The sequence below is a fragment of the Anarhichas minor genome, unplaced genomic scaffold (genome assembly GCF_050575085.1).
Source record: "Anarhichas minor isolate MPS153535 unplaced genomic scaffold, ASM5057508v1 ptg000088l, whole genome shotgun sequence".
Classification (NCBI taxonomy): domain Eukaryota; kingdom Metazoa; phylum Chordata; class Actinopteri; order Perciformes; family Anarhichadidae; genus Anarhichas; species Anarhichas minor.
The window spans coordinates 708,604-735,713 of record NW_027466534.1 but is presented as its reverse complement, the minus strand read 5'-3'; the positions used below and the strand labels follow the sequence as shown (position 1 = coordinate 735,713).

The following is a 27,110-nucleotide window of genomic DNA, read 5'->3' as shown; positions in this document are numbered from 1 at the left end:
TTGGTGCAGCCACATTCACATCACATTACTTTATTGTCCGTCATGCATTTCACTTCATACAATAGTTACACAGCTGCAAAAGGACAAAAATATGTGTTGACTGTTTGTAGACGCTGTTCAGGAACACAACACGTATCTTTCACTGGAATCAGCGACCGCTCGACTCTACTTCCCTCTTCAAGCTGCAAGAACATAAAAACAAACAAACATTCACTGTGACATTTATGAGAATCTATTGATTGATTTCCAAAATGTTGTGCAGATTTCATATCTTGTTAAAACATCTTGTCAATAATATGTTATGTATTCATATCTTGTGCATAATCATTTTAAGTTCTCTGTAATATTGTAACATTTTAATATTATATAAGTGGAGGCTTCAAATAAGCCCAGTTGCCTCTTCCTGCACTGTGATATTATTTATCTCTTTTATGTTTGTTTACTTTTATTTTGTTGTTTAAATTGTGCAAAACTAAATAAAACCAAACATCCTTTTTGAGGTTGCAATGAAAGTGTTTTTGGTCATTAAATGACATTTTGTGTATAAAAACCATAGCAGTGCTCCTGCATGTTGTGACAGATTGTTACCTGTAACACAGGGGTAGATGTATTCTGTGTCGTCCTGGTCACCTGAGAGAAAACAAAGAAGAAGAAGAGATTGATTCACAGTCCATCACAGTGAACACATGTATGACTAGGAATCAGTATTGTGATAACTGTTCTTCAGGTCTTACTCGGCTGGTAGTAGTCGTAGATCTTGACCACGGCTGGCTTCAGGTTCTGCACAGGAAGCTCCTGAATGAGCTCCAGTCTGTAGTTGATGGGTACCTCCTTCAGTAACTGTTGAGAAGGAAAGAAAACAAGACGACGCCGTGAGTCACAAAATCTTGGAGCGTTGAGTCTCGTTTCCTGGCTGTGAATTCCTCCTCACCTGCGTTATGTAGACCAGGACGTGATCCCCGTTGTGTTCCACTCGATCCACCAGCAGGGCGCCTTTGAGCTGCGATGAGACGACAAGTCAGCCGGGTGCTTCATCAACAACAGGTGAAAACTTTCCTATTTCTACTAAGGCCACATCCACACGACTACGTTTAGCATAGATGACGCTATTGCAATTAAATTATAGCAAAATAACAAATTTTGGGTTCATACAGCTGTAATACATCAATACTGTCAATACAGCATGATGTTCATTTCGTACATTATGGTCCATTTAGAGTCAAATAGACCATAAAGCAGGGTATGCTTTAGGGGCGGGGCTACACAGTGATTGACAGGTCTCTACCAGAGACGTATACGGTGTCTCTACATCACTCCTCAGTCCAAATATGGTCACTTCCTGTTCACTGGTTGCTAAAACAACCAAGATGGCGACGGCCTAAATGCCAAACTGGAGCCCCTTAAAACATCCACAAAGCAATGAGTGACGTCACAACGACTACGTCCACTTCTCATATACAGTCTGTGGTCTGGACAGAGAGCACAAAAGGAAACGTAGCAGTGTGGATGACGCCTAAAGGTGAAAGTTAATGTAATAAACTCACCGCACTCAAAGACTCTGGGCCTGGGACAAACCCAGAGAGCATTTTGATATCCAGGATCACCATGTTTGTACTGATCTCATTTCCAATATACCTACAAGGATATAAAAACTGATGTTAATCTGCTACCAAGTTATAAACATCTCTCCCACGCATCACTACCAACGGTTACTGAGTTCACGTGGCTCTGCTTGCTGACGACTTACTCGACCGTGATCCTCAGAGTGAGTCTTTTGCTGGGGCAGGTGGCCTCTGGTGTGACCTCGACACTGAGAGTGGTGACAGCAGTGGGAGTCGGGATGTTATAGTGATGCGAAATCTGAGAAAGAAGTAAACAAGGGGAGGTTTAATATTCATAAACAAGAATGTTCTTTTACTCAAAATTGTTAATTCATGATGCTTCAGATGTTTGAGAAGTACAGTCTTGTTTTCAAGGGGTTCTCATTTTCACACGCTAGTTTTATGTTGCTGCATTCAAGCATTGATTGGGTTACTTTTGAACCTGTAAATTGAGCATATAAATGTATGTGAAACAATTTATATCTGATCTATATGAAAGTTATAATTTACAATACAGTACAAGACCCTAACCTCCTTATATTTGCATCTTTTCAGGTGAACGAAAACCAACAGGGTTAAGAATTAAAAATAAATCACCTACTGCTAAAAAAAATAAAATATCTGCCTTTTCTCCTGTGTTAAAAGCATAGAAATAAAATATGAGTAGAACAGAAATGTAACACGTTAGTTGCTATGGTAACAAAAGAGAGCAGATGCAGCTCCGGAGACGGATGGCTGGCTAGTTAGCTTGTTAGCTTGTCCTTCTCCAAACGATGGGGAGTGAGGTGGAGGAACCGTTAGACCCAGCCCACTGTTCAGCTCATCTTCCGTTACCAGTGTAGCATTAAAGCATGGTGGAATTAGAAAGCTAGCTAACTAGCAAGTTGTCCATTAGTTAGCTAGCTAGCTTGCTAATTCCACCATGCTTTAATGCTTCACAGGTATCAGAAAATGACTTGAACAAAGTTGTCACTCATCTGGCGATAGCAATGTGCTTCCTTACACTTACGCTTCCTAACGTTTCTACTCCACTCCGTGACTTGTAGTAAGTCGGTTTAGTGTAGACAGAAGTTAGCCCGCTACAACGGCCGCAATGGCAACAGCGCAATAACAATGGCCACCGCTCTGACCATCCTGCTACGTTTATTTATTTTCCCTTCTACTCCTATTTTATTTCTATGGTTTCAAGACAACGATATCTTAATTTGCTACTTTTATTTGCCCGGGCAATGGGGAGCCACTGGCTATTACTTTGGAAAAACATGTTGGCAAAAGGTATTTACCGTGTGGGTTTAGGTCAAAATGTCTCACTTTATGCAGATGACATATTGTTATTTATATCTGAACCTTACTTAACCTCCCACCTTGGTGAAATATTGTACAATATATAAAATAGGTGCACGGTTAATCTTCAAAAGTTAACTAAAGCCAGCTGGAGGTAAAATAGGAGGATTCTCTATTTTAGCACTCTTTAAGATTAGTTAGCAATCTGGACCACACTTAGCTGTAATGGACTTCATGAAGCTAATTATCCTTTTTTACGAATTAAAATAACATGTTGCACAATGTGATCTGCTGCATCTAGGCGGAATAATAAATGCAGTTAAATTGAATATACGTATATATGTATATTTCCTAAATGTTTCAGTATCTCTCAATGTATTTTACTAAATCCTTTTATAATAATTGAAATAGTCAGATTACGCCCTTTCTTTTAAACAAAGAATAATGCAGGTGGAGGTGAATTAGAGGTATGGCCCTTCCAGCTACTAGACCGCTGACATTAGGTCGTATTATCGGTGTTTGTGGGGGTGCATGTACATCCTTTAGTGAACCACTGACCTGCATCACAGCGCATGCACTACCCTGCACCTTCAGGCTGAACATTCCTGTCACATCCTGCAGCAGCTTCTCCTGGTAGAGCAGCTTGTTGTTCTGGTTCACGTCAAACGTCAGCTGTTCGCTGGGAGACTGGACCGTCACCGTGCTCGAACCACCGGGACTGAACACCAGCGTGGAGTAGAGAGCCAGAGCCTGAAGAGCCACCACTGTGTCCTACAACACACACAAGAAAACAATGTACTTTATGTGCTTGAATGTATTTTTACTTTTGTTTCTACATGCAGCAGCTTTCATATGTAGGAGTTCACTTTTTCCAAGTTCAGGTCTCTCTAACTGTTGAATTTCAGACACAAATCAATAAAGAAATTATAATTTCACACCTAAACTTTGAGGATTTCTGCTGTCAGACTTAACGTACACGCACCGCTGAAAGCTTGACAGGCCTGCTGCGCCTAGTTACGGTTGCTAACAAAGGATTGGACAGAGGCCGGCTTAGCCAGGGAGGAAATTCAAACTGGATCAAGTTATTATTCAGTGTGGCTTTGTGGCACAAAGGCAGTAACACTGCCTGTGCCAAAGCACACTGACTTAATCATCTTCTTGCGGGCGAAAGTACCAAAGTTTGCCGCGCTTCTTGTCGCTTCAAAACGTGGGGCCTGATCGAGTTACGTGTGCTATGACTTTTGTCAGAGATTTGCCCAACCGTTTTCCCGAAAATCGCGATAAACAGAGCAAAATCGCCCCATTCACTTGAATGGGATTTCGACACGAAGAGAGCAAAAAAACAAACACTTAACTTTGGGCCCATATTAACTAGCCGTAGTTCAACATAGAAACATGAATTGAAGTTTAAAACGTAGACAAAACGCTGCACGTTATTGAGCCAAAGGGACATTTTGATAGCTAGCACAGTTTTCATGAAGTCACAGATTAAGTTTCAGGAAAATTCTGGGTCCGTTTCAGATTTTATAATGGGTGTGTATTGCACGGAATGTTCAGCGCTAGAGTGATGACATCACGGTCAGAGTAGAGCGGAGCATGAAAAGCATTCTGTGATTTTTCCAAAGAAATTGCTCCAGCTCCCACAATTTTTACTCTTTATACACCATTTTTGGCCAAAATGATAGGAAATGTTGTCTCCCCCTCTCTCACCCACCCAGTCCCATCCTTTCAAAATAAAAGCCCCATGGAGTAATTGTATCTTAACATTAAGCTCAGAATGAGGTTCATGTTAACAAATGTTAAGTTAAAATCTTTCCATCACAAATACAGAAACGTAATTTCCAAAGGTATATATCTTAAATACAAATACATATCTCATTTCAAAAGGTATGTAATTCGCCCCAATAACCGTGGTAAACAGTGACACACGCATGCATTGTCAACTATGTGTTTCTATGAAGCAATAGCTGCTCTCAAGTTCAAGACTGTCCGTCACAAATACAAGATTCAATCCAAGAGTATGAATCTAAAATGCAGAGAAGAGAGAAGCGATATCTCAATTGAACTCAATGATACTACTGGTAATATTGGCGTGTTTATACATACAGTATATTGCGACGTCTTCAAGCAGTAGCAGCCACACTGTCAAAATTTCTTTCAAAATTTTCTTGTTTGTCTCTTGCCGTTGACTACCGTACATATTTGTTCTGAAATAAGGTCCCGTGGTGGTACGCCTGAAGGGGCGGGGCTTCACCTCTCTACAGGTGTTTTTATTCTACCTGCGTGGAGGAGAAGCCTCCGTAGTAGTTCTGCTGGGTCGTCAGCCACCTGACGATGCGCGTGGCATAGCCGAGGTCTTCAGCCGTCGGAGAGGCGCCGAGTTTAGCCAGCAGCACGTAGGAGCTGATCTCCACGGAGAGAGAGGCCGACGTCTCTGTTGAAGTCTGAGACCAGTGGAGGAAACCTCCTAGAAACAGACGTAAAAACAGACACGGTGAAGCTCCATTCACAGTGATGAAGACAGAGGGATCTCCTTCAGGATGACTCACCGTTATTTTATTTTTATGGATACCAAAACTGTTAGCGGTTCTTTTTCATTATTTTGTGAGAAAAAGACATTTTCGTCACTCGCCACTTTCAAAACTGCACTTAAAACTCATCTACTCAAATCTGCTTTCAACCTGTGAAGTTTCTGTTCTTACCATGTAAAGTGTCTTTGAGTACGTTTTAAAGCGCTATATTAATACAAATGTATTATTTAATTAAGAAAAGAATCAACATTTCTTTATTATTCTTGTATGTAAACAAAGTCTTTCTTGAGCAGCAACACAAGAAGTTCTAAAATATTTAAACTACATACTCATCTAATCAGTGATCTAAGTGATTATCTCTCATTGATGATCCTGTTCTCGTGATCAAACTCCGTATGACGTCACTAACGTATGACATCACTAACGTGTGACATCACTAACGTGTGGCGTCACTAACGTGTGGCGTCACTAACGTGTGACATCACTAACGTGTGGCGTCACTAACGTGTGGCGTCACTAACGTATGGCGTCACTAACGTGTGACATCACTAACGTATGACATCACTAACGTGCGACATCACTAACGTATGGCGTCACTAACGTATGGCGTCACTAATGTATGGCGTCACTAACGTGTGACATCACTAACGTATGACGTCACTAACGTATGACATCACTAACGTGTGACATCACTAACGTATGGCGTCACTAACGTATGGCGTCACTAACGTATGGCGTCACTAATGTATGACATCCCTAACGTGTGACATCACTACCGTTACCTGACGGCTGCTCCACAAACAGACTGATATTCTGCTTCATGGTCACATGTTGTGATGAACTTACTTGTGAGGGTTTTATTGTGTTTGAGACGACCAGAGCTGTACAATGTTTCCTTCTCACCTTGTTGCATTGAGACCGAGTCCAGGTGCTTCAGAAGGTGACCTCTGGTCTCCATGTCTCCTGCCAGGGTGAAGACGTACGCCATCAGAGCCGTGATGTAGGTGTTACTGAGGTCACCCACAGACTCTTTGAGGCACAACAGGCTCTTCTTCACTTCAGGGTTCTAGAACAGATCATAAATAACCATCTCAGGACTCGTTTGATTGTTCTACACACAGTTTATTCTATTTTGTGTGAAGGAATTCATACATTCAGCAAAACACAGAATTTCAGTTAATGGAAGAAAAAGGGCAGGACTCAAGTATTAACCAGCACCGACCTGACGGATTAATACCACGACTAATAAATATTCAAAATATCAAATGAGGCCTACAATGACAACCACGTTCTGTTTATTCAGTAGGAAGTCCTTGTATGTTAAATATGTTGGGAGGACGGTTGAATGGTGGAAGGCATCACACAATCATTTGGGAATGTAGACAAAACGTTCCAAATCTGTTTTGTTTTGAATCAGAAGAAAAATGAATTCAACAGTAAAGTTTAGAGGCACCGCGAGTGGTCGGCAGAGTTAATGTTTGAATTCTACAACCAGAGTACTGAAATGTTATAATAATAATAATAATAAACTAAGATTGACATTTATTTACAATTTAAATTTACAACATTTATTAAGAAGTGTGTTTTGGTTATTTTGTTGGGTTTGATGGATTTGTTTATTCCCCACTGAAGTTTAGTTTAGTTCAACTTAACCCATCAACTCTAAAACACTACGTAACGTTAACTAACTAACTAACTAACTAAGCAGACAGAACGTTGATCAACATAACTTTCTGTTTCTTTCTTTCTTGTCTGTGTAAAGTTCTTGGTTTGTGTAAAAATCAGTACAAAGGAAAATTCTTATCTAAAGTTATGACATTATTCGTGGTGCATTAGTTGTTTCTACTCACTTCTACGGACGTATTCATCTCCAGGAAGGCAGCAGTGATGTAAGCAGTGAGAGTCACTTCATCAGACACACCGCCCTGCAGAGAGGAAACATGATGCAGACACAAAGATCATCAGCGAACATCCAACAACGAGACTTTGATCACTGGTAACCAGTAGAGGAGTAACGGCTAACCAACAGGAGAGCTAGTAATGTTAGCAGCACCTCTAACGGCTAACCAACAGGAGAGCTAGTAATGTTAGCAGCACCGCTAACGGCTAACCAACAGGAGAGCTAGTAATGTTAGCAGCACCTCTAACGGCTAACCAACAGGAGAGCTAGTAATGTTAGCAGCACCGCTAACGGCTAACCAACAGGAGAGCTAGTAATGTTAGCAGCACCGCTAACGGCTAACCAACAGGAGAGCTAGTAATGTTAGCAGCACCGCTAACGGCTAACCAACAGGAGAGCTAGTAATGTTAGCAGCACCTCTAACGGCTAATCAACGGAGGTTCACTTAAGTTATATTATGATGCCTTCAGGCTCTGCTCAGTGAACATGAATACTGGCTGAAGGTACATTATAACGTTATCATGATGTGTTCACATGTCATCTGTAAAATGTAGTTTTAGTGATAAACTTGAATAAATCCAGTAGTTTGAAGGAGATGTTTTCACATGAATTTAACTTCCTAACACGAGCTCTAAACACATTATTATACTTCATTAAAAATAATAATGAAGAGATTTATTTTAATCAATAAAAATACAATCTTTTATTTCCTGATCATTTGAACTCTTTTTATGAAGAAAAAACAAAATTATTATGACAAAGTAAAAGTATAACATTTAGTATTTTTGATGGTTTACTGACTTCAGAGATGTCAAATGATTTTTGGGACGATGACAACTTTATTTACCTTCATTCTGTTGTTGAAGAGTCTTCCTGACATTTCGAAACATCCGCTCTCATTTTGTTTATTTTTCAGCCAATTCACGGACTCTTCCATCTTTATCGGGTCGATGTAGATGAAGGACTGGGCTTTGGCAAACGATCGCACCACAAACGCAGTCAGCCTGAGGAGGAAGTTGAGACATTAAAACGATTAAATAAGACATCACGTACATGCTTGTGTTCATGTAGCACGTTGAACCTCTCACGAGGGACAACAGGGTTTTTAGAAAGAGTGACGGCACATTTCATCACATGATGAAGTGGAATCTCATCATCTACTCAGTATGAAAGCAGGGCTCGACAGTAAAGCACAGACTGTATATAAGAAGTGGACGTGGTCATGGCGACGTCAATCATTGGTTTGTGGACTGATGTTTTGAAGCCTCAAGTTAAACGATTTTTTTTCGTTGCCATCTTGGGTTTTATTTGACAGCTTCTGGCTGATAAACGCTGTAGTTTTAGTGATTGCTTAAAGAAAATATGCTTTTGTTTTGGGGTTCAGAGGGTTAATGTCAAGCCCTGAAAAGCTAAACTGTATGACATCACAGTTCTCACCAGGTGTTCCCCGGTCCTGATCCAAACGTGCTGTAAGCTCCATCACGGTGCTTGTAGTTCAGCTGTCTCTGGTAGCCTGCATCACACACATTGATATTTATTGAGTTCATGATTTAAAGTAAATGTCTGTAAGAAGTCTTGTATGCTTTGATGACAGCAAATCAGGGGGAAAGAAAGGAGGCACACAAAGGTCACCACCAGGGTGCATCCAGCACCAGACTGGGTACATTTCTCATAATTTAAGTTCTTAAATGCATTTTGTTATTTTAGCTAGACTCACCGCTGGTCAGGAACTTGATGGCCTTGTTTTTGATGGCGGAGGTGAGCTGCTGAGTGTTTCTCAGGTACTGGAGGATGTAGATGTTGGGGGCGAGGAGCGCCATGTTCTGCTCCCCACATCCGTACGGCATCCTCAGCAGCCCATCCAGGTTGTTCAGGGCTCGGCCCAGAATGTCACCTGCACACACACAAAAACGATACCTCATATTAGTAGAGACCGGACAAAACTATGTGTATAAATGTATGTGTATAAACCATATGGTACAAACAATGAAAAAGACGCTGCCGTGTTTATGCCGAGATGGCATTATATTGAGTGTTGATGGAGCTGCTACAATGTTAGCTTAGCACCGATCGATCCGAGCTCCATTGAGGAAACAAGTATTTTAAAAGTTATTTGCTTGTCGTCTTGCGTAGAGAACTAACAAAACATGAATTCAGACTTTTTACAAATCGGCATCATTACGTAGTTATTCCAGCATCCTTTTTGGCTGTTTATTGCAATCACAGCAAAATCTGTTTGTTTTGTGTTGATACAGCTGTAGTAAACCAGCCGACGTGTGGCTTGCTTGACCAGGGTAGGAAATTTACATATTTTTTTGGGGGCAATTTTTGCCCCCACTGACTGAAATCCAGGGGCATTTTCAAAAAATTGGGGGCACTTTTTGAAACTTGTGAAATAACATTTAACCTTTGTTCAAAATAATAAATATACTTATTTAGGCTTACAGTATATGAGCAATTGTCATCAAATGGCAATAATAAGACTATTAGCAGTAGTCTACAGATTGAAAGTGTTTTCTTAGATTTTTTTAACAAAAAACAAACAGAAATCAGACAATCATATTCATTTCATTCTTATTTCTTTGTGGTTATTTATTGTTATTATTAAATGTTTTAAACAACTATTAACAATTATTAAGTCAACGATGCCTTGATTACATATACATCAGTCATTGTGTGGAATTTTTGAGAAAAACATTTTTATAGCACCTTCAAAATTTAAAAAACGTGCCATTTGAAGGTACAAATTCAGTTCAGAGTTTTTACTTAGTAAAACATCTTAATTGACTGTCGGTCAGGTATTATTCATTAGCAACCCTCAAATCAAAGAATAAAGACACGTTACGCACAATTTAGGTGTATTTTACCTTTAACTCACGACATGCAGGTAGCATGTTTTATACTTAATGGGAATATAATTCATTTAATCTAATTTCCATTATGCAATATGTGTACTTTGTTGGCATCTTATTCTGAAAACCGGATGTTCGTCTGAAGAAACCGGATGTTGTCTCACGTTAATCTTTCCATTGACTTTCAAAGTCCTTCGCTCGCTCCCGATCTGTGCCGTTTGAATGAGTTTACCGTGAATTTCAGGATATAGGTGCACTAACATGTAAGTGTCTGCTGAGTTGACCGCAGTCTCGCAGTCACAGGTCTGATTAAGAAGCGCTCCATTTTTTTATTCGTTTAGTAAGTTCGGGGGCATTTTTTGCCCCTCTCCTAGTGATATCAGGGGCAAAATTATATTTCTTAGGGGCAGTTTTGCCCTTTGCCCTCGTGTATTTCCGACGCTGTGCTTGACGCAGTGAATACAACTCGATAAAATCCACGGAGCTCCTCCGGACTATGTTATGAACCAGACAAGACGGCGTTTAGTTTCCCGGGATATCTGGGACTTCCACAACAAGTACTAAGCAGAAATAGGTTATTTTTTCCATGATTGATGGCGGAAATAAATGGCGGACATTTGAACGGCTTCCAGGGCGATAAGCCACGCCCCCTTTCCGACACGATTCACGCGAATGACCTCAAATGGTCCCCGGCGACTGAACACGGCATAAGACCGAACATGTGACTGACCTGAGCTCTGGTTTACTAAAGACACAGATAATCAAAGTGTAACACATATGTTGTAATCTTGCCAGAATGAAGCTTATTATAAATGCACTTTTCATTTCATTCAGTTTGGTACTGTTTCATTAAAATGTTGATATTTGCATTATTTCCTCCAGTTTATTAAATAGGATTGTGTTTTCTGTTTAGCTCTGATAAAAACACAAAGCTGTTTTTTAAATCTACTGAAAGAATCTCTTCGCTCGTTTTAAATCTCAAGTTGATCATTTGAAAGTGTAACGATTTGTTTAGTTAACAGCAAAACTCAACCAAAATGGATTCATTAGTTTACCCAGGACTGATACTGAAGCACGGGCTGATCCAACAATCACGTCCCCGGGGAGCTGAAGGTCTACTTCCTCAGTCAGAGTCTCTCCTGTGGACAGAGAACAAACAGATCAGCAATAAAACAAATACGTCATTCAGGTTTAACGGATGGTTAGCGGATCATGAACTGAAACAGGTCTGACTGGAAATAAGATGCTAGATGGTTGATAAAATGTATTGAAAGCTACTGTGAGGAACTTTCACTTCCTGTTGATTCTGTCGCCCCCTGTGGACTAAAGTGGTAGTGTCTCTGAGCACCAGAGTCCCTTTAGAAAACCTCTCATGTTACTGCAGCAGGGTCTGACAGTCTGCCCCTCTCAGCCCTGGTTCTGGTTCTCCCGTACCTCCCTTCCCTCCAGCGGGTCCAGCAATACGTCCTGGGTCTGCAGCAGTGTGGTGTCGGTGTTGACTCCCAGAGAGGAGAAGGTCTGTCCACGGTGGACCGGTCTCTGCTGGAGGATCTGGGTCTGTCCACGGTGGACCGGTCTCTGCTGGAGTCTGAGCTGAAGGAGTTTCTGGTGAACCTGCATGAGTTCATCTGGTTTCACCAGAATCCGACCCGGTGGCTCCGATGACGAGCATTAAGAATAACTCTATAGAAATAGACCATCTTCCCTCTGATGGTCTCTTTACTGATAGTGGATCAGGAGTACACTGAGACTGGTTCAGCACCAGATAAAAGTTCCTCACAGTGACTTTAAATAATTACATTAAATGAATCTGCTCTAAAACAGTGTGATGAACTGTGATGTTTGGTGTAAAACACACTGACCTTTCGGGCAGAGCAGCCAGTTGTAAGTCTTTGACATCTCAATTCCTTCAGCCTGAGAGGAAACAAAATCATTGAGACTTTCCATCCGATAAGACGGGTGAGAACTTTCACTTTGCCATCTTGTTTTAAAGTACCGACCTTCACAATGAGAGACCGTGTGACCACGTCGATGCGACCTCTCTTTGGCACGCTCACAATCTCGTTGTCACAAGAAGCGTGGGACGCCACGGCCTCAGCGGTCACCGTCACGTTCACGACGCCTAAAAAAAAAGGTCCAGGAGAGTCAAATCATTTAGTCTGAGGTGGATCCCACAGCCTGCAACACCAGTGTGGATGAAAGCCTGACTCTCACCTAAGGCTGAGGGGGCCATGGTCCAGCTCACGGTCCTGCGCTCACTGCCGCACAAACAGGCAGTGTACTTGTCTCCGGAGAGGGGGGTGAGGGTGTAGTCTAAGGAGGGGGCCGGAGCCACGGAGACCTGGTCAAAAGAGACAATGTATATTTTAATACTGGACATTTATACTGCAAACAGCGCATCAAACCGAAGCATGGTGATGATGCAACACTTTGACCTTTACGAAGCTGCGTCTTGCACGGTTTTTGTTCCAAATAAAAGCGGATATCAAATTCTGACGCAGTTTGAAACCTGACAAACATTTACAAGAACATTGGTAAGGGAGTGTGTCCGGCTTCTCCATCATGGATTAAGGCCGTTGCCATGTTGTTTTTAGCAACCAGTGACCAGGAAGTGACCATATCTGGACTGAGGAGGAGTGACGTAGAGACGCCGTATACGTCTCTGGTAGAGACCTGTCAATCACTGTGTAGCCCCGCCCTAAAGCATCCCCTGCTTTATGGTCTGTTTCTTCACTGGGCAGAACTAGAGGTTGCCGTCTGGCTCCATCTCAAGAGTTTCACCTTGTTTATATGACAACAATATCTTGACAACATATCACCACTCTAACCACCGTTGCACGTCAGACTAGCATCGGCCCTTTCCTTTTTATTATCATAACCCAAAAGTCTGTTGTTCATCCATAAGTTTGGATTAATTTGGGTCAGAAATATAAAAGAGGAGTTCGTCGGCATATAAACACAATTCAGAAGCAAATTATTTGTGTTCTCTTCAGTTTTTTTGTTCCGTCTCTCATAAAAGGTGTAGTAGAGCGGAGGAGTAGTGGACGGTCCTGTGTGGTTCCTCTATTAAGAGGAAAGTATTCAGATGAAACAAAGTTAATCAAGAAAGAGGCCAGAATTGATGGATATATTCTTAATCCATAGTCTATGTTCTGTCCCGATATTTATGATCTATATTTATATTTTGTTACGGATAATTCTTGTTTTGATCTTGTCTAATCGAGGAATAAGCTCAGTGAACATTACAGCTGCTAAACATCAGCATGTTAGCATGTTGACGTTACCATTCAAGTCCACATGAAAACCTCGGTTACCATGATGCAGCTGCTCAAGTAATTGAAGATGGTCGCCTTCAGTTCAAAGTGCTCCCCCCGGATGATGGAGTAGGGCAGGCTGAGCTCCAGGAAGAAGGGCTGGAAGACGGTGATCTCTTTACGGGGGGCCAAGCCGAAACCCTGAGGGGACAGACAGAAGGCCTCTGTCTCCCAGGTGGTGATGGTGTCTGGGACGGTGAGGGACACGTCCTTCGTTCCAGAGCCTCTGATACAGCAGACACACAGACATTCTGTCAACTTCAACATCAGACTTCCATAATTCAGATTAGTCAAAGAACGACAATGTGAGCAGACGATTAACGCCTAATAGAAGTAAAAATGTCGCCATGTTGTTTTTTTGCAGCCAGTGAACAGGAAGTGACCATATCTGGACTGAGGAGGAGTGACGTAGAGACGCCGTATACGTCTCTGGTAGAGACCTGTCAATCACAGTAGCCCCGCCCTAAAGCATCCCCTGCTTTATGGTCTGTTTGACTCTAAATGGACCATAATGTACGAAATGAACATCATGCTGTATTGAAGAAGACTTGAAACTAGAGATTGAGACCATAAACTCATGTTTACAATGTTTACTGAGGTAATAAATCAAGAGAGAAGTAGAGTCATTTTCTCATAGACTTCTATACAACCAGAGGAGTCGCCCCCTGATGGCCAGTAGAGAGAATGCAGCTTTAACACATGTATTGGCTTCACTCGGCAGAACCAGAAGTTGATTTATTACCTCAGTAAACATTGTAAACATGAGTTTATGGTCTCAATTTCTATAAAACAGGATATGCTTTAGGGCGGGACTACCTTGTGATTGACAAGTCTCTACCACTGCGTCGTCCGATCTGGAAGTTGGCGGTGTTTTCGTCTTACAACTTTAACTCTTTCACAGTGTTTTTTGTTTACCTTATCAAAGTTAATTGTAATATTTTGGTCGCCTAAAAATGTCTCAGTGTTCTCAGCGTTCAGTTGTACTTAAGCTCCACCCTTCTTGTGTTACTCCTGCTTGCAAAAAAAACAAGATGGCGACGGCCAAAATGTCGAACTCAAGGTCTCAAATCTGCAGTACACAAAACAATGCATGCATCCACTTCTTATACACAGTCTATGGTAGAGACTGACCTCTGGTGCCGTGTACTGTGCACCCTGGTCAACCAGTAAATTGCAGCCAAGCCTAACTAATACATATTCCTAAGTGTCCTCAGAGCCATCAAGTCTGAGAGAAGGATTGGAGTGCAAAAAAACCTCACCCCACTTCCACCAGGTCCCATATCCAGGTCTCAGGGAAGAAAGTGCGGACCGTCTCTATTGGTGAATTATCAGGTGGGGAAGCTGAGTAACCTCCACCACCACCCATTCCTGGTGTGTCCAATCTGGCTTCAGTTTGAAAACTGTAACTAATACCTGAAAATAAACATAATCCATCAGAAGCAGAAGGTTAATGCTGGTAAATATTCAGCAATGTGACACTTAATAGAGCAAAATAACAAAATAAGTCACCATAGTGATGGCCTTGGTGGAATTCTCTTCCTTTGTATTTGAGGCACGAAGGCACTCGGATTAGCAAGTTTGTTGCCATCTTCATCCCCACATTCTAGATAACACAACAACATACAGGCGTCAACTGAAATGTGCAACAACAAAACATACAAAGAAACAATATAAAGATATTGTGCATTCATGTTTGTACCGCGAAAGTCGTATGAGCGTCCTCTGTCTGCACATCGGGGAACGGCAAGACGGATCTTCTCGGTCTCACGCGCAAACATTCGATGGAATCTTCAACCATATATGGAATGTAGGAGACTTTTGAGACGGGCAACAGGTTGAATATCTGAAGAGAAAAGGCATGGCAGAGGTCCATTTTCAATAAGATTTAGGGGAACCAAATTATGGAATGACTTTTCCCACATCACAAAATAATGTTCCTCTATAAAATGTTTCAAACGGTGCCTAAAAGAAAATCTAACTGCTGTTTTGTAATAACTTTTTGTTGTAATGTATTTCTTGTTTTAGCTGTTATATTATATTCATAGTTGTTTCACTCATAGGGACTTGTAGCATTACTATTGCTTATGAGTTAATGCAGGTGTTTGTTCTATAAAGATCTGGCAATTGGGGAACTTCATTTGTCGAAACTTTATATTATTTTTCTTTTGCCTTACATTTTGATGTTTTTAATGGTTTTATGTGAAGCACTTTGAATTGCCTTGTTGTTGAAATGTGCTATACAAATAAACTTGCCTTATCCTTCAGGCAGACTCTTCATATCTTAACTTTTTTTCCATTTTTAAAATGTATAACTGATAAGAGGGAGAACAGGAAGACAGGAGGAAAAACTGATGACGTTAACGAAGTAAATGCAGATGGATTTGTGGTTAGCTACCTTGTCTGCGTCCAGACTTTTCCCCGGCTCCTTGATGAGGACGCTCTGGTCGATGGCGCTCACACCACACAGAGAGTCTGGCTGGGCCGTCACCTGCAGGGTGGTCTCCTCTCCTGGGACGGCCGAGGACGGAGAGAACTCCAGAGACACCTGGCAGAGAAAAGACAGTTAGTGGTGGATGAGGCGTTATCATGAATCTCACTGCTCTTCTTGGCAGCATTCAAGCGCTAGGATTCACTAGAAAAGCGTCACATGCAAAACCGTTGTTTCCTACAGTAGTGGTAAATATCACGGTTTATTTGTTTTTCCTAAAATGTAACTATAAATGCTTCTTGTAAGGTAAAGCAGAAGATAACATCACATTTGGAACATAGATAAGTTAGCTAGCTAACAGGTAAGATAACATTACATTTGGAACATAACTAAGTTAGCTAGCTAGAAGGTAAGATAACATTACATTCGGAACATAACTAAGTTAGCTAGCTAACAGGTAAGATAACATTACATTTGGAACATAACTAAGTTAGCTAGCTAACAGGTAACATAACAATATATTTTGAACGTAGCTAATTTAGGTAGCTGCTCTTCTTGGCAGCATTCAAGCGCCAGGATTGGCGTCCGTCCTCGCCCGATGTCCTTTGTCCTGACCCATGGGCTATCCTTTTCATTGAGTTGACACTCACCTGCGTCGCCTGCAAAACTGTTGTTTTCCTACGATAACGGTAAATATATTTGTTTTTCCTAAAATGTGAATATAAATGCTTATTGTAGGGTAAAGCACTGGTATGGCAACTGCGGGGAATAATTTCAATCCATCCTGAAGTCAATGTAAAACTAAATTATATCGTTTTACATTGTTATTGTCATCTATAGTGGTTATTTTCAGAAAGCATGCAATTCAAATGATTAGCAAATGAAAGATTGTATTTTTATTGATAAAATATCTTGACATGAGTAGTTTTAATGATGTATTATAATCTGTTTATGTAACATAGTTGAAGAGGTTCAGGTTAAATCCCGCTAAATGGGAAAAGTACGCCACCTGCTGTTGTAAATGTGTACCTGCACTGGATGGTAGACGCAAAGGACTATGGGTAATCCTGAACGCAACGGAGGATTTACTGAAAGGTAACGGGTCCGTGAATGTCCGTGGACAATATAATGACAACTAACTTTAAAAGTACATAACGGTTGAGCTGGCTTTATTTTGTTGAATATTATGTGTGTTAGATAATATTCGCCATGTTTTTATTAAGTTAACTATACGTTTTTTATGTGTTTTATTGTTAGTAAAAATGTCTCCAATACAGCTAACGTTAGCTAACACTAACTTGATGCCGTCTTTCTAGACAGAGCATGCGCAGTTGTCCGCAAGATGACCCATTCTTCTATGTTGTCCTTTGTCATAAATGCAGGTATGTTACAGTATGTTCTATAGAGTGTGATACTATTTTAAACATGCTGATGGAGTCTATAGTCTACATGTTTACTCAGTTATAGAATTGTTATTATAAAATGAAAAAGGTAACAGTTCAGTGTGAGAAATCTGTATAAATATATTTTTAGTTATATATATACTTTTGTAATTCTCCTCATACATTTAAGAGAGACAATTTATGTTCTATTTCGGCTATTTTATTTACATGAAATTGAACCCACTATACGATCACTGTATCGATGTCACCACTGTGTTAGTGTATTTCAAAATGGGTAATCCTGAACGCAACGGAGGATTTACTGAAAGACAGAGCATGCACAGTTGTCCGCAAGATGACCCATTCTTCTATGTTGTCCTTTGTCATAAATGCAGATGTGGAATAAACCTGCTGTTACCACAAGCCTGACCAGCTCCAAGAGATTAATTTAGCCAGGAGACATCTCACAGAGGTTACATTTAGAGCAAGTGTAAGGAAGTTAAACAGCTCATAATTTATCTCTAATATCTATTTTATATTCATGTGAAAACATCTCCTTCAAACAACTTGATTTATTCAAGTTTATCACCAAAACTAAATTTTACAAGTTTATATTTGATATTTATTTAATTAGCACGGTGACGTCTTCAGCTCACACTGACCTTGTGACCGAAGCATTTCTCGACGGGGAAGTCGGCATTGTTGGCGATCACACTCTCACTGGGGAGGACGGCGTACGCCACAACTTGGATGTACGGTGCCATGTGAGCAGACACCATCAGGTTAAAGGACACCTCGCCCTCATTCACTGAAACAAACAAACCAACTCATATATTTACCACAATCACCTCCATTCATCAATAAAACAGAATTATTTGCTAGCTTTAAAGGGTAATTTCATTCTTTGCTTTACTAACCTGAGTTTTCTTGCACGACGACCCGTCGAACTCCTTGCATGAAGATGACTCCTCGGGATAAGGCCTGCAAAACAATGAATAATGTAGAAAAAAACTCATTGAACAGCAGATTACAGCTGTTTGCTGTTATTAAAGGACAAAACAGTGGGTAACATTTAGGGGGATTAATTGGCAGCAATGGAAAACAATATTCATAACTATGTTTTAATCAGTTGTCTAATCACCTGAAATTAAGAATCGTTATGTTTTATTTAGCTGAGAAAAAGCCATTTATATCTACAAAGGGAGCAGGTCATCTTCCACGGAGCCGGCCATCTTTGCACTGCCATGTTTCTACAGAAGCCCAGTAGGGACAAACTGGCTCTAGCGAGAGACATTCGTGTTTTATGTTATCAGAAGGTAGAGATGTGTTCAGAAACCTGGTATTAAAAGGTCATAAGTGTGTTTTCTTTGAGCCAGATGTCAGTTATCTGATGTAAAAAGTCATTATAAAACCATCTTACCCCCGTCGTCTCTCATATTTCACTCACCAGATACATCACATCCACGGAGCCCTGGGCTTCTCCTACCACAGTGTATTGGATGGTGAACTCTTCTTCTGTGTCACATGGAAGTGGGTTATTATTCTGCTTCAGCTTCAGGGAGCTGACCGTCTGAGTGTGTGGAGTTGAAGGTCGGACCAACGACACGGTGTGATCTCCAGCCTCATAGTACGGCGTTCTGTAACCGGGGTAGCCATATGTCGGCAAGCTGCTGACCTAGATAGAAGAAAAGACACTCTGTAAAGTATATATAAAGTTTTTACAGCTAAAGTGAATGTTAAGGTTTAGAGATAAGTCAAGCCCCTCCTGTTTGAACACCATGGGAGTATATGAAAACATCAATGGTAGTCAACGGTGAGAGACAAATAATTATTTGATCCTGTTTGAATTGTTCATGAATTACACGAATGATGTTTGTCAATCTAAAAGATAATTTTGCACGTCAAGAGATTTTCATTTTGTCATAAAGTAAGATAACGTTACATTTGGAACATAGCTCAGTTAGCTAGCTAGCTAGCAAGCGAAACTAACGGCCATGTTAGTTGGGGACGCACATAGTAGAAGACAAGAGATGTTCACTAAGCGGTTTCACACAAAACTAAATGTTACTACGACAAACTGAGACTTTCTTGACTTGCAAAATTATCTTTTAAATTGACAAACATATGTGTAATTAATGGCTGAATTCAAACGGGATCAATAACATATATTTCTTTCGCTGTTGACTACCATTCATATTTTTTACCTTGCGGCATATTGAGAAACCAGTGTAGTGCTACTTCTTATTTACGTGGAGTTGGATGTCCCCGTTAAGTTCAGCCGTGCTGAATGAGAAAGTGGCGACTCCATCGTTGTTGGTCGTGAGATTCTGCAGCCGGCGTGATGACCTTCTTTGACCCTCGAACAGGTACAGCGGCATGTCGGGAATGGGCGTGTTGTTGTAATGAACCGCTTGAATCTGTTGGAAAGCACAGAGTCGTATCACCGAGAATGCACCGCGTCTAAAATCACAACAAAGAAGTGAAGGCCACATGCTCTTACTTTTCCCTCCACGTTTGAGCCTTCGTCATAAATCTTGGGCGTGTCGGTGAAAGACAGCTTTCCAACGACGTATGAAATAGTTATTCTCTGCTCTTGTTGCCGTGAAATACCTGTACAAGAAGCCTCCACGTTACAACAACTGTTTCATAACACGGCAGTGTAATTCTCTCTTTTTTCTTCATATAAATATGATATAGAATATTATATGACTTGCCTGTGCCCTCCTCTTCCACTTTAGCCCGGATCTGCAGGTCATCTCGCAGCACCTTTTGCGAAACTTTTGTGAAAGTTGACATTGTGAAGATAAACGTGGCGCAGCCTTTGTTGTCCATCTAGAAAAGAGCAATGAAATAAGATCAAATACAATGAAATAAAATGAAAGGGCATTTCAAACTTACCCCATTTAACACCCTTGTTACTCCTTAATAAATCAACTTATAAACGGGTCATTTGTTCCGCTTTTTCAGTTAACTAACACGTGTAAAGTTTAGGAGATGCTTCACTCTCTGTGTATGCATACAAAACACATGTAACACACGTAAATACACTCACACACTTTCACACAAATGTCCAGGGGCCCCAGCAACGACACCTGAGGAACCACTTGAAGTTTATTTAAACCATGCAGGTTTTAAGAAACTTCAGCGTTTACTTCACTTTTTAAGAGCTGAAGACTGACGTCTGGGCCAACCCTTATATGCACCTTTTTTTAAGCAGAGATGAGACTGTCGCCGTAGCAAACGTACCTGCTTTGTCTCCTTGTGGCATGGGGCGACCACGTCAGGGATTCCCTGCGGATCTCTAGGGTTGATTGGATGCCTCCTATAGTAGTTATTTAGATGTCGGCACATCTCAACTTCAACACTGCCTGGAACAGCTTGTCCGAATGTGTACCTGATGAGAAGGACATTCATTCACTCACCAAACTGGACCAGTTTTAGAATTATTTAAGAGTGTAACGGGCAACAGAGCGCTTACTTACATCGCACATACTTCAGCTTTGATTTCCTCCTGATCGATACTTACTTCAGAGGATGCATTTAGCTTTACGTCAAATTTAGGCAAAACTGGGGACAAAATATGTTTATTAGCATTCTTGCTTCATTACAATATGGATTGAAATGGAAGGTTATAGAAAAAAAGGAACTTACCGTATTTCTCCACCTTGAAGTTGTGATATATTTTTTCCAACCCGATCGTCACAATAACTCGGTACATCCCTTCACGGGCCTCAGAGTTCAAGTCGTATGAAAGCTGCAATAGCTTACTGTTGGACGTTTCATTCAGCCACTGTCCAATCCGGTTGTTGTCAGCATCCTGTCAAATAAAAGTAAATGTGAAGAACAAGTATTTTTGACAAACATAAGAACCTCATTTCTTCTTCTCCTTCAACGAGATGGCAGAAGACACTAGGCCATAAGTTTGGTGTGAAGTTATATTTTTGCATTCTAAATCACACACCTTTACGTCTTCTAACATACGAAATAGTGTGGTAGTAAAGGTATTGGAACGCACAACATGTGTGTACTTTGTTTTCCTACTATATTTAACTATTTGAAACTACTAGCCTAATATTAGTGCCCAGTTACAGATATATTGATATCAGTGTATTGTCTGTCTGATATGCAAAAAGAAATTCCTGCAAAAAATAAAGTATATATATTATTAATATCAAATCCTTTTTAAATCAAGTTTATTGTAGTTGGACAAATAAATCTTAACTTAAGGTCCACTTACTAGCTCTCATTAGCTCGTCTAGTTCATGCAGTGATGTTAAACTTGATGAACTAAATTAACTTGATTTAAAAGGTTAACGGTCAATTACAAGTAAGAAAGAAGATGCAGCCTGTAAAAAGCATTTTTTAAGAATGATTTTTTGTGTCAAACACCTCGCAGAGCTTTACTCTCACATGTTGACATCACAGATTATAAAGAAGTTGATGTTTTTAGGAAAATCAACATTTCTAAAAGACAAATAAGTGAACTGGACTATCTTGCTTTGGGGTATTAATTTATCAAAGTTTAAAAAAAAAAAACTTTCAGTCTAATGTATTGTGTATTAAAGTGTGGATATTTTCCTATTGGTCTTACCTCAATTTCGATGATATTGTACTGCAAAAGAAAGAGAAGAAAGATGGAGATTTGTTAAAGCTGGTTTGCATCATACAGAGTCCTTATGAATTCAGCTGAATGTAAAAAAAAACTGCACATGTTTCAGTAAGAAATCAGCGGCGTTTTCCAATCCAGAGATTTACTGCAAACACAAACTTCAGCTCTTTATTCATGATTTGTAAATATAAAACGTGGGACACACATTCACATTAAAACTCCTCAGAGTCTATGTCATTCAGTTTTTCTTTTATGGAAAAACAGTTCTATTTAATCTTCAGTATAGTTTCAGTGTTATTACCGATTCAAAATACCATCAAAATGATAAACTAGTGTGAGGAGGTGATGGATTAGTCAGCTAAAATGTTGGAAGGTTTACCTAAAGGGGCCGTGGTTGTACTATTGACCCACAGCACATCGATGTCGATCACTTCATTACATAACTTTTAAACCTGCACCGTTATCTAACAGTATCACTAACACTGGTTCCGTGAATGAGATCTAAAGAAAAGAAAGACTGTGCAAACTCTCACCAGCCCATTGGCAGGTCTCAACTTGGAGTCCAGTGTGATGACTCTGAAATGCACTGAGAGGAATAAAGAGAGATTATTCAACATGAAGCTTTTGCAGCTCTTCTACAACAGTGATAAACATCCTAACAGGCTAGTAAAACTGCTCAGAAATGATATCATTACTGTTGAATTCACAAGTTAGTAAAAGATAGAATCATTAGCTATTAGCATTTACGTTATTCCCTCTGTTGTCTGCCGTAAAACTGCAGATATTGCAAATTCAATCAGTGGAAAACCTCCCTTTCAGCTCATTATTAGTTATCAGTATCTAGTAATCTGGTCACAGCATTGGATTTTAAAATAAATTGGGGTGGATCGTTTTGTACAGAAACTGATGATGATGAAAAGCATTACTGTAAAAGTAAGATAGCTCACACAGTTACTATTTTTAATTAATATTGCAAAAGGTTTAACATAATTTATATCTAGACTGTGGGGAACTGTGCTCTTAACTGGTGCAACAGGATAACAGCTAACATTTCATATATGCCAATGCAACTTTTTTCATACACGTTCTAACGTAACTTTTTCATATATGATAACGTAACTTTTATCATATGTGCTAACGTGACTTTTTTCATATATACCACTGTTACTTATTTATGTATGCTAACTTCACCTTTTTCACATGTGCTAATGTTAGTTTTATATATAAGCTAACGTTATTTTTCATACATGCTAACCTAACTTTGATCTTTTGAACTAATGTTGATTTTTCATACATGCTAGCATCAAGTTCTCCATATGAGCCAATGTTACTTCAATTTATATGCTTATGTATGTTATATCATATAAGCTAATGCTACTTTTTCATAAATGCTGAGGTACACATTTTTTATAAATGGCAATATTATTTATATATATATTAACTTAACCTATGTTATTTTTTCATGTATGCTAATATAACTCTACATATATGCTAATGTCACTTTTTTCTATTGTTCTTCTATAAGCTATTGTGACTTTACATCTGTGCTAATGTAACTTTTCATATAAGCTAATGTTTATTTGTCATACATAGTAATGCAACTTTTCTTCATCTAAGATAATAATACTTTTTCTAATATGCTAATGCAACTTTTTTCACACATGCTCACAATAGTTTTCCACGCTAACGTTTTGAAATTCTGGGGCACACACAATTCATTTCTCTGTATTTTAATCAACACATTTTCAATGAATTTCGTGGAAATAAGCAAATTAATCAAATCTTGAGAGCACACACTATTCATTTCTCACTACCTCTGTGAGTTAATGTTGACGTGTGACATAAAATACAAAAGGTTTTAGGAAAGCAAGGATGACTGCTGCATTCATTTAACTCCAAACAAGCAAGGTGCATTATTTTCTACCCTGTGTTGCACCCACATCCCAATTACTATTAAAGGGGAAATCTGTCTATATTACAGTGTGGTACCATATTGTATACAACATCATAGATCATCAACTCAAGGTTACCTGTTTGTCCAGGGAGGTAGATTGGTTTATCTGTTTGGACGAATGTCTTTGGATGATAAACTTTGATCAGGACTTTCCGGACTTCTTGTGAGTAAAAAGTGTCGCCTCGTACCTCCACCTCGAAATTCTGCACTTCTTCATTCGGCCTTGAAGGAACCTGTGACAAAAAAATATTTTAAGAACACGGTGAGAACCTCTTACTCTCTCATACTGAAAAAATAATTCATGAATATATGTGTGTGCTTTTGTTTATAGATCTGTGTTGCGTAATCCCATTGAGGTTCCAATGTTGCATTTTAAGCAACACATTTTCAATGAATGTTTTGGAAATGAGCAAATGAATCAAATCTTGAGAGCTCACCTTAAATTGAACATGTTGAAAACAACATTTTTTTCATATAAGCTATTGTTACTTGTTTCATATAAGCCAATGGAACATTTTTTGTACACGCTCACAATAGTTTTCCACGCTAACATATTTTTTTTAAGCTTCTGTGATTTTAACCCATACTGCCTGTTTACATTCTGGGATAACCAATTAATCAAATCAAATCTTGAGAGCTCACCTTAAATTCAGTGCACATATGAAATTCTGTATTGGACGTCCGCGTAAGGAGGGTTGCATTCGCCTCTGAAGACTTCAGAGTGACGGTCATGACCAGAGTCTCGTTGGGCTGCAGGAGACTCGCACAGAATTTGGCCTCAGCCCCAGCTTCAAGAGTAGCAGGAATGGCCACCATGTACTGCCTACAGCCACAGAAACAAACAGTAGAGATCTTATTGGATCTGATATGGAAGAAACTCCAAAACTGGCAGCAAAGATTCATGTTCAATTAAGTCAACCACACGCTTATTATTTTTCTGAGACAGTTTCGGGTAAACTTACGGTCCTGCCAATGCTCGACCCACACAGCTGAAGAAAACACAAAGTGTCCACGTCCACATCTGAATCCCGGGGCGACCCATGGTTGACTGAGATGATACTGGGGAAGCTGATCAGCATCTTTTAAATAGCCTCAATAGAGACACCCGCCCCCGCTCCACACCCACACACTCATCATCATGCAACCCTTCAAAGGTATTCCAGGTATCCCATGTGTCAATCATTTATAGACTTTGTGTTGTTTAACATAGAGCGTAAGACTGACTGCAATTTTAAGGATTTAATCAGATCACACTCCACCTATAATAATGAAAATGTCTTTTTTTCTACAGAATATTTTGTCACATTGGTTGTATTTTCTCAATTTAAGATGTTGCACAAACTTTTTAAGCATTTCGTTCTGCGCATTCTTTGCATTGGGGACACGGGGTTAAATTGGGCCGTGGCACATGGGCCTCTTCTATGTTACCATCACCAGGTCCTTTTGCCTCAATGTTGCCCCGAAAATATAATTTGAATATACATTTTATACATAATATATGCTAAAGTGACTTTTTTCATATAAGCTAATGTTACTTTGTCATATATGCAAACATAAGTTTTTCTCATTAGTGCTAATGCCACTTTAATATTGCAGCTGGTAAATATGGAGCTCATATCATTACTTTATAAACTGCTGTGTTGTTTAATCTATAGTAACAAATCATGATTTATGATTTAGACATTCCCTTTTATATGTAAATAAGGTTCCAGAGTGCATAAAAATACATTAATGTAGAGCTTGTTTATATTATCCATCCTTATGCCAGGAGAACAGAGCTGTCTTCACATATTCTCTTCAATCAATCCGACCTGTTACAGTAAGTTCTGCAACAATGCCCTTTACCCAGCGTGGGATGTTTGTCATGCAAACAGCTCTTAACCTGACGATAAAGTAAGTAAACATTTGTGAACTGATAAAAATGAGTTACAACACAGTGAGAAATGTGCTTACTGTTTAAAATTGGGCAACAATAAGACTAAACTAATTTTCTTTGCACTTTCAGGCATTGGCTTATAAATATATATATACATACACTGTATATATATGCGTTGTATGAAACTTCTTCTTATATTAATTGTATGTAGGCCTGTCTCTAGATAGCAAACGGCCCTAGGCAAGATCTTTTGGGCGGCCCTTTGTGAAGTGATGAGAATACCAGGGGTCACATTTATAACATGGCGTACAACACTTCATACGCATACATTGTGATGTATAAGAAAGAAGAAAACATTTTGGAGACACAGATGGTGAACTGAAGCCAGACTGTAGAAATTAAATGTGAGAGGCTTCATTCCACAAATAATGATGCCATTAATTTATTCAGTTCTGTTCTAAACTCAAAGTTCTAACAGTGAAAATAAAATAAACTCAAACAAAGAAAAATTTCATCTAGAAGAGATAAAAGTGATGCGTGTGATTTTTAATTAAAGAACCTTTCCTCAACTTAAAAATCTACATTAAAACAAGTTCCATGTTTGTCTAGTTGATCACAACTAAAAGCTTAATTTGTCAGAAACTAGTGAGGTTTAGTTCTGTTTGGAGTGAAGAGAGATGACGAGAAAACAACAGCGCCACCTACAGGACGACCAGCTTTATCAACAGAAAACACACAAATATACACAAGCAGACATGAAACTACACAAGATGTATCTTTAAATTAAATGGAGATTTAAATGTTAGTGGGAACACATCAGTCTTCAAGCTGCAGATGAAAAGAAAAATATGACTTTCAGATTAAGTCTCTGAAAACAAACACGAAATATTCTGCTTTAATCTGTATTTGTTAGCGTTTAGCCTTTAAAAACTGTATTACTTAATTATGTTGACTAAGCTGACGAGTTATATTCATTAAAGAAAGAACGATTAAAAAGGGCTCTTATGGCTTCTTAAATATGAGGAAATATTTGAAATCTTTTTCTTCTCGTGACAAACTGCAGCTTTTTTCTATTTCATTTTATTTCTTTTCAGGGTATTAAAGTTACTACAAGGACCTTTTCGTTTCTGGCGGTCCCTGTGGACAAAAGTGGTAGTGTTCCCAGCACCATAGTCCCTTTAGAAAACCTCTCTTTATATTTTTTATCTGCATCAAAGTGTAAAGAATAATTACACCTTGTGACTCACACATTACGCATTTGTTTACCATTTTACTGCTTTTTGCAGTATTTCTGTGTGTTTATGGGGGAGATACCAGGATTTAATTGGACAATATAAATGTTCTCTTCATTTTGGGATGAGATGAAACAGTAGAAGAAG

General features: G+C 39.5%; 1 protein-coding gene across 1 annotated transcript; it reads right to left on the bottom strand.

The window, feature by feature from the left end:
- Positions 1-24,897, bottom strand: LOC142938692 (alpha-2-macroglobulin-like). The gene is made up of 36 exons (XM_076082028.1): positions 24,818-24,897; positions 24,498-24,678; positions 23,932-24,088; positions 22,435-22,487; positions 21,884-21,904; positions 20,944-21,109; positions 20,775-20,859; positions 20,539-20,686; positions 20,007-20,124; positions 19,793-19,902; positions 19,542-19,709; positions 18,740-18,967; positions 18,210-18,273; positions 17,955-18,100; positions 15,878-16,027; positions 15,182-15,325; positions 14,992-15,085; positions 14,742-14,895; positions 13,483-13,708; positions 12,383-12,509; positions 12,169-12,290; positions 12,031-12,082; positions 11,224-11,307; positions 9,034-9,210; positions 8,754-8,829; positions 8,164-8,320; positions 7,267-7,341; positions 6,320-6,482; positions 5,165-5,352; positions 3,444-3,656; positions 1,748-1,860; positions 1,545-1,635; positions 932-1,000; positions 735-840; positions 589-630; positions 1-182 (listed from the first exon to the last, which is right to left on the bottom strand). The coding sequence occupies exons 1-36, from the start codon at positions 24,895-24,897 to the stop codon at positions 178-180; spliced, it is 4,353 nt and encodes a 1,450-aa protein (XP_075938143.1). The 3' UTR covers positions 1-177.
- Between the last annotated feature and the right edge of the window lie 2,213 nt (positions 24,898-27,110).

Bases quoted from the DNA above. Each gene is read 5' to 3' on its own strand.
- LOC142938692 (XM_076082028.1), bottom strand. From the start codon at position 24,897: ATGGGTCGCCCCGGGATTCAGATGTGGACGTGGACACTTTGTGTTTTC. The intron at 18,101-18,209 runs GTTAGTAAAGCA...TGTTTGTTTCAG, and splicing joins CGTCGTGCAAGAAAACTCAG to TGAATGAGGGCGAGGTGTCC. The intron at 5,353-6,319 runs GTGAGAAGGAAA...GTCTGTTTCTAG, and splicing joins CTCGGTCTCAATGCAACAAG to GAGGTTTCCTCCACTGGTCT.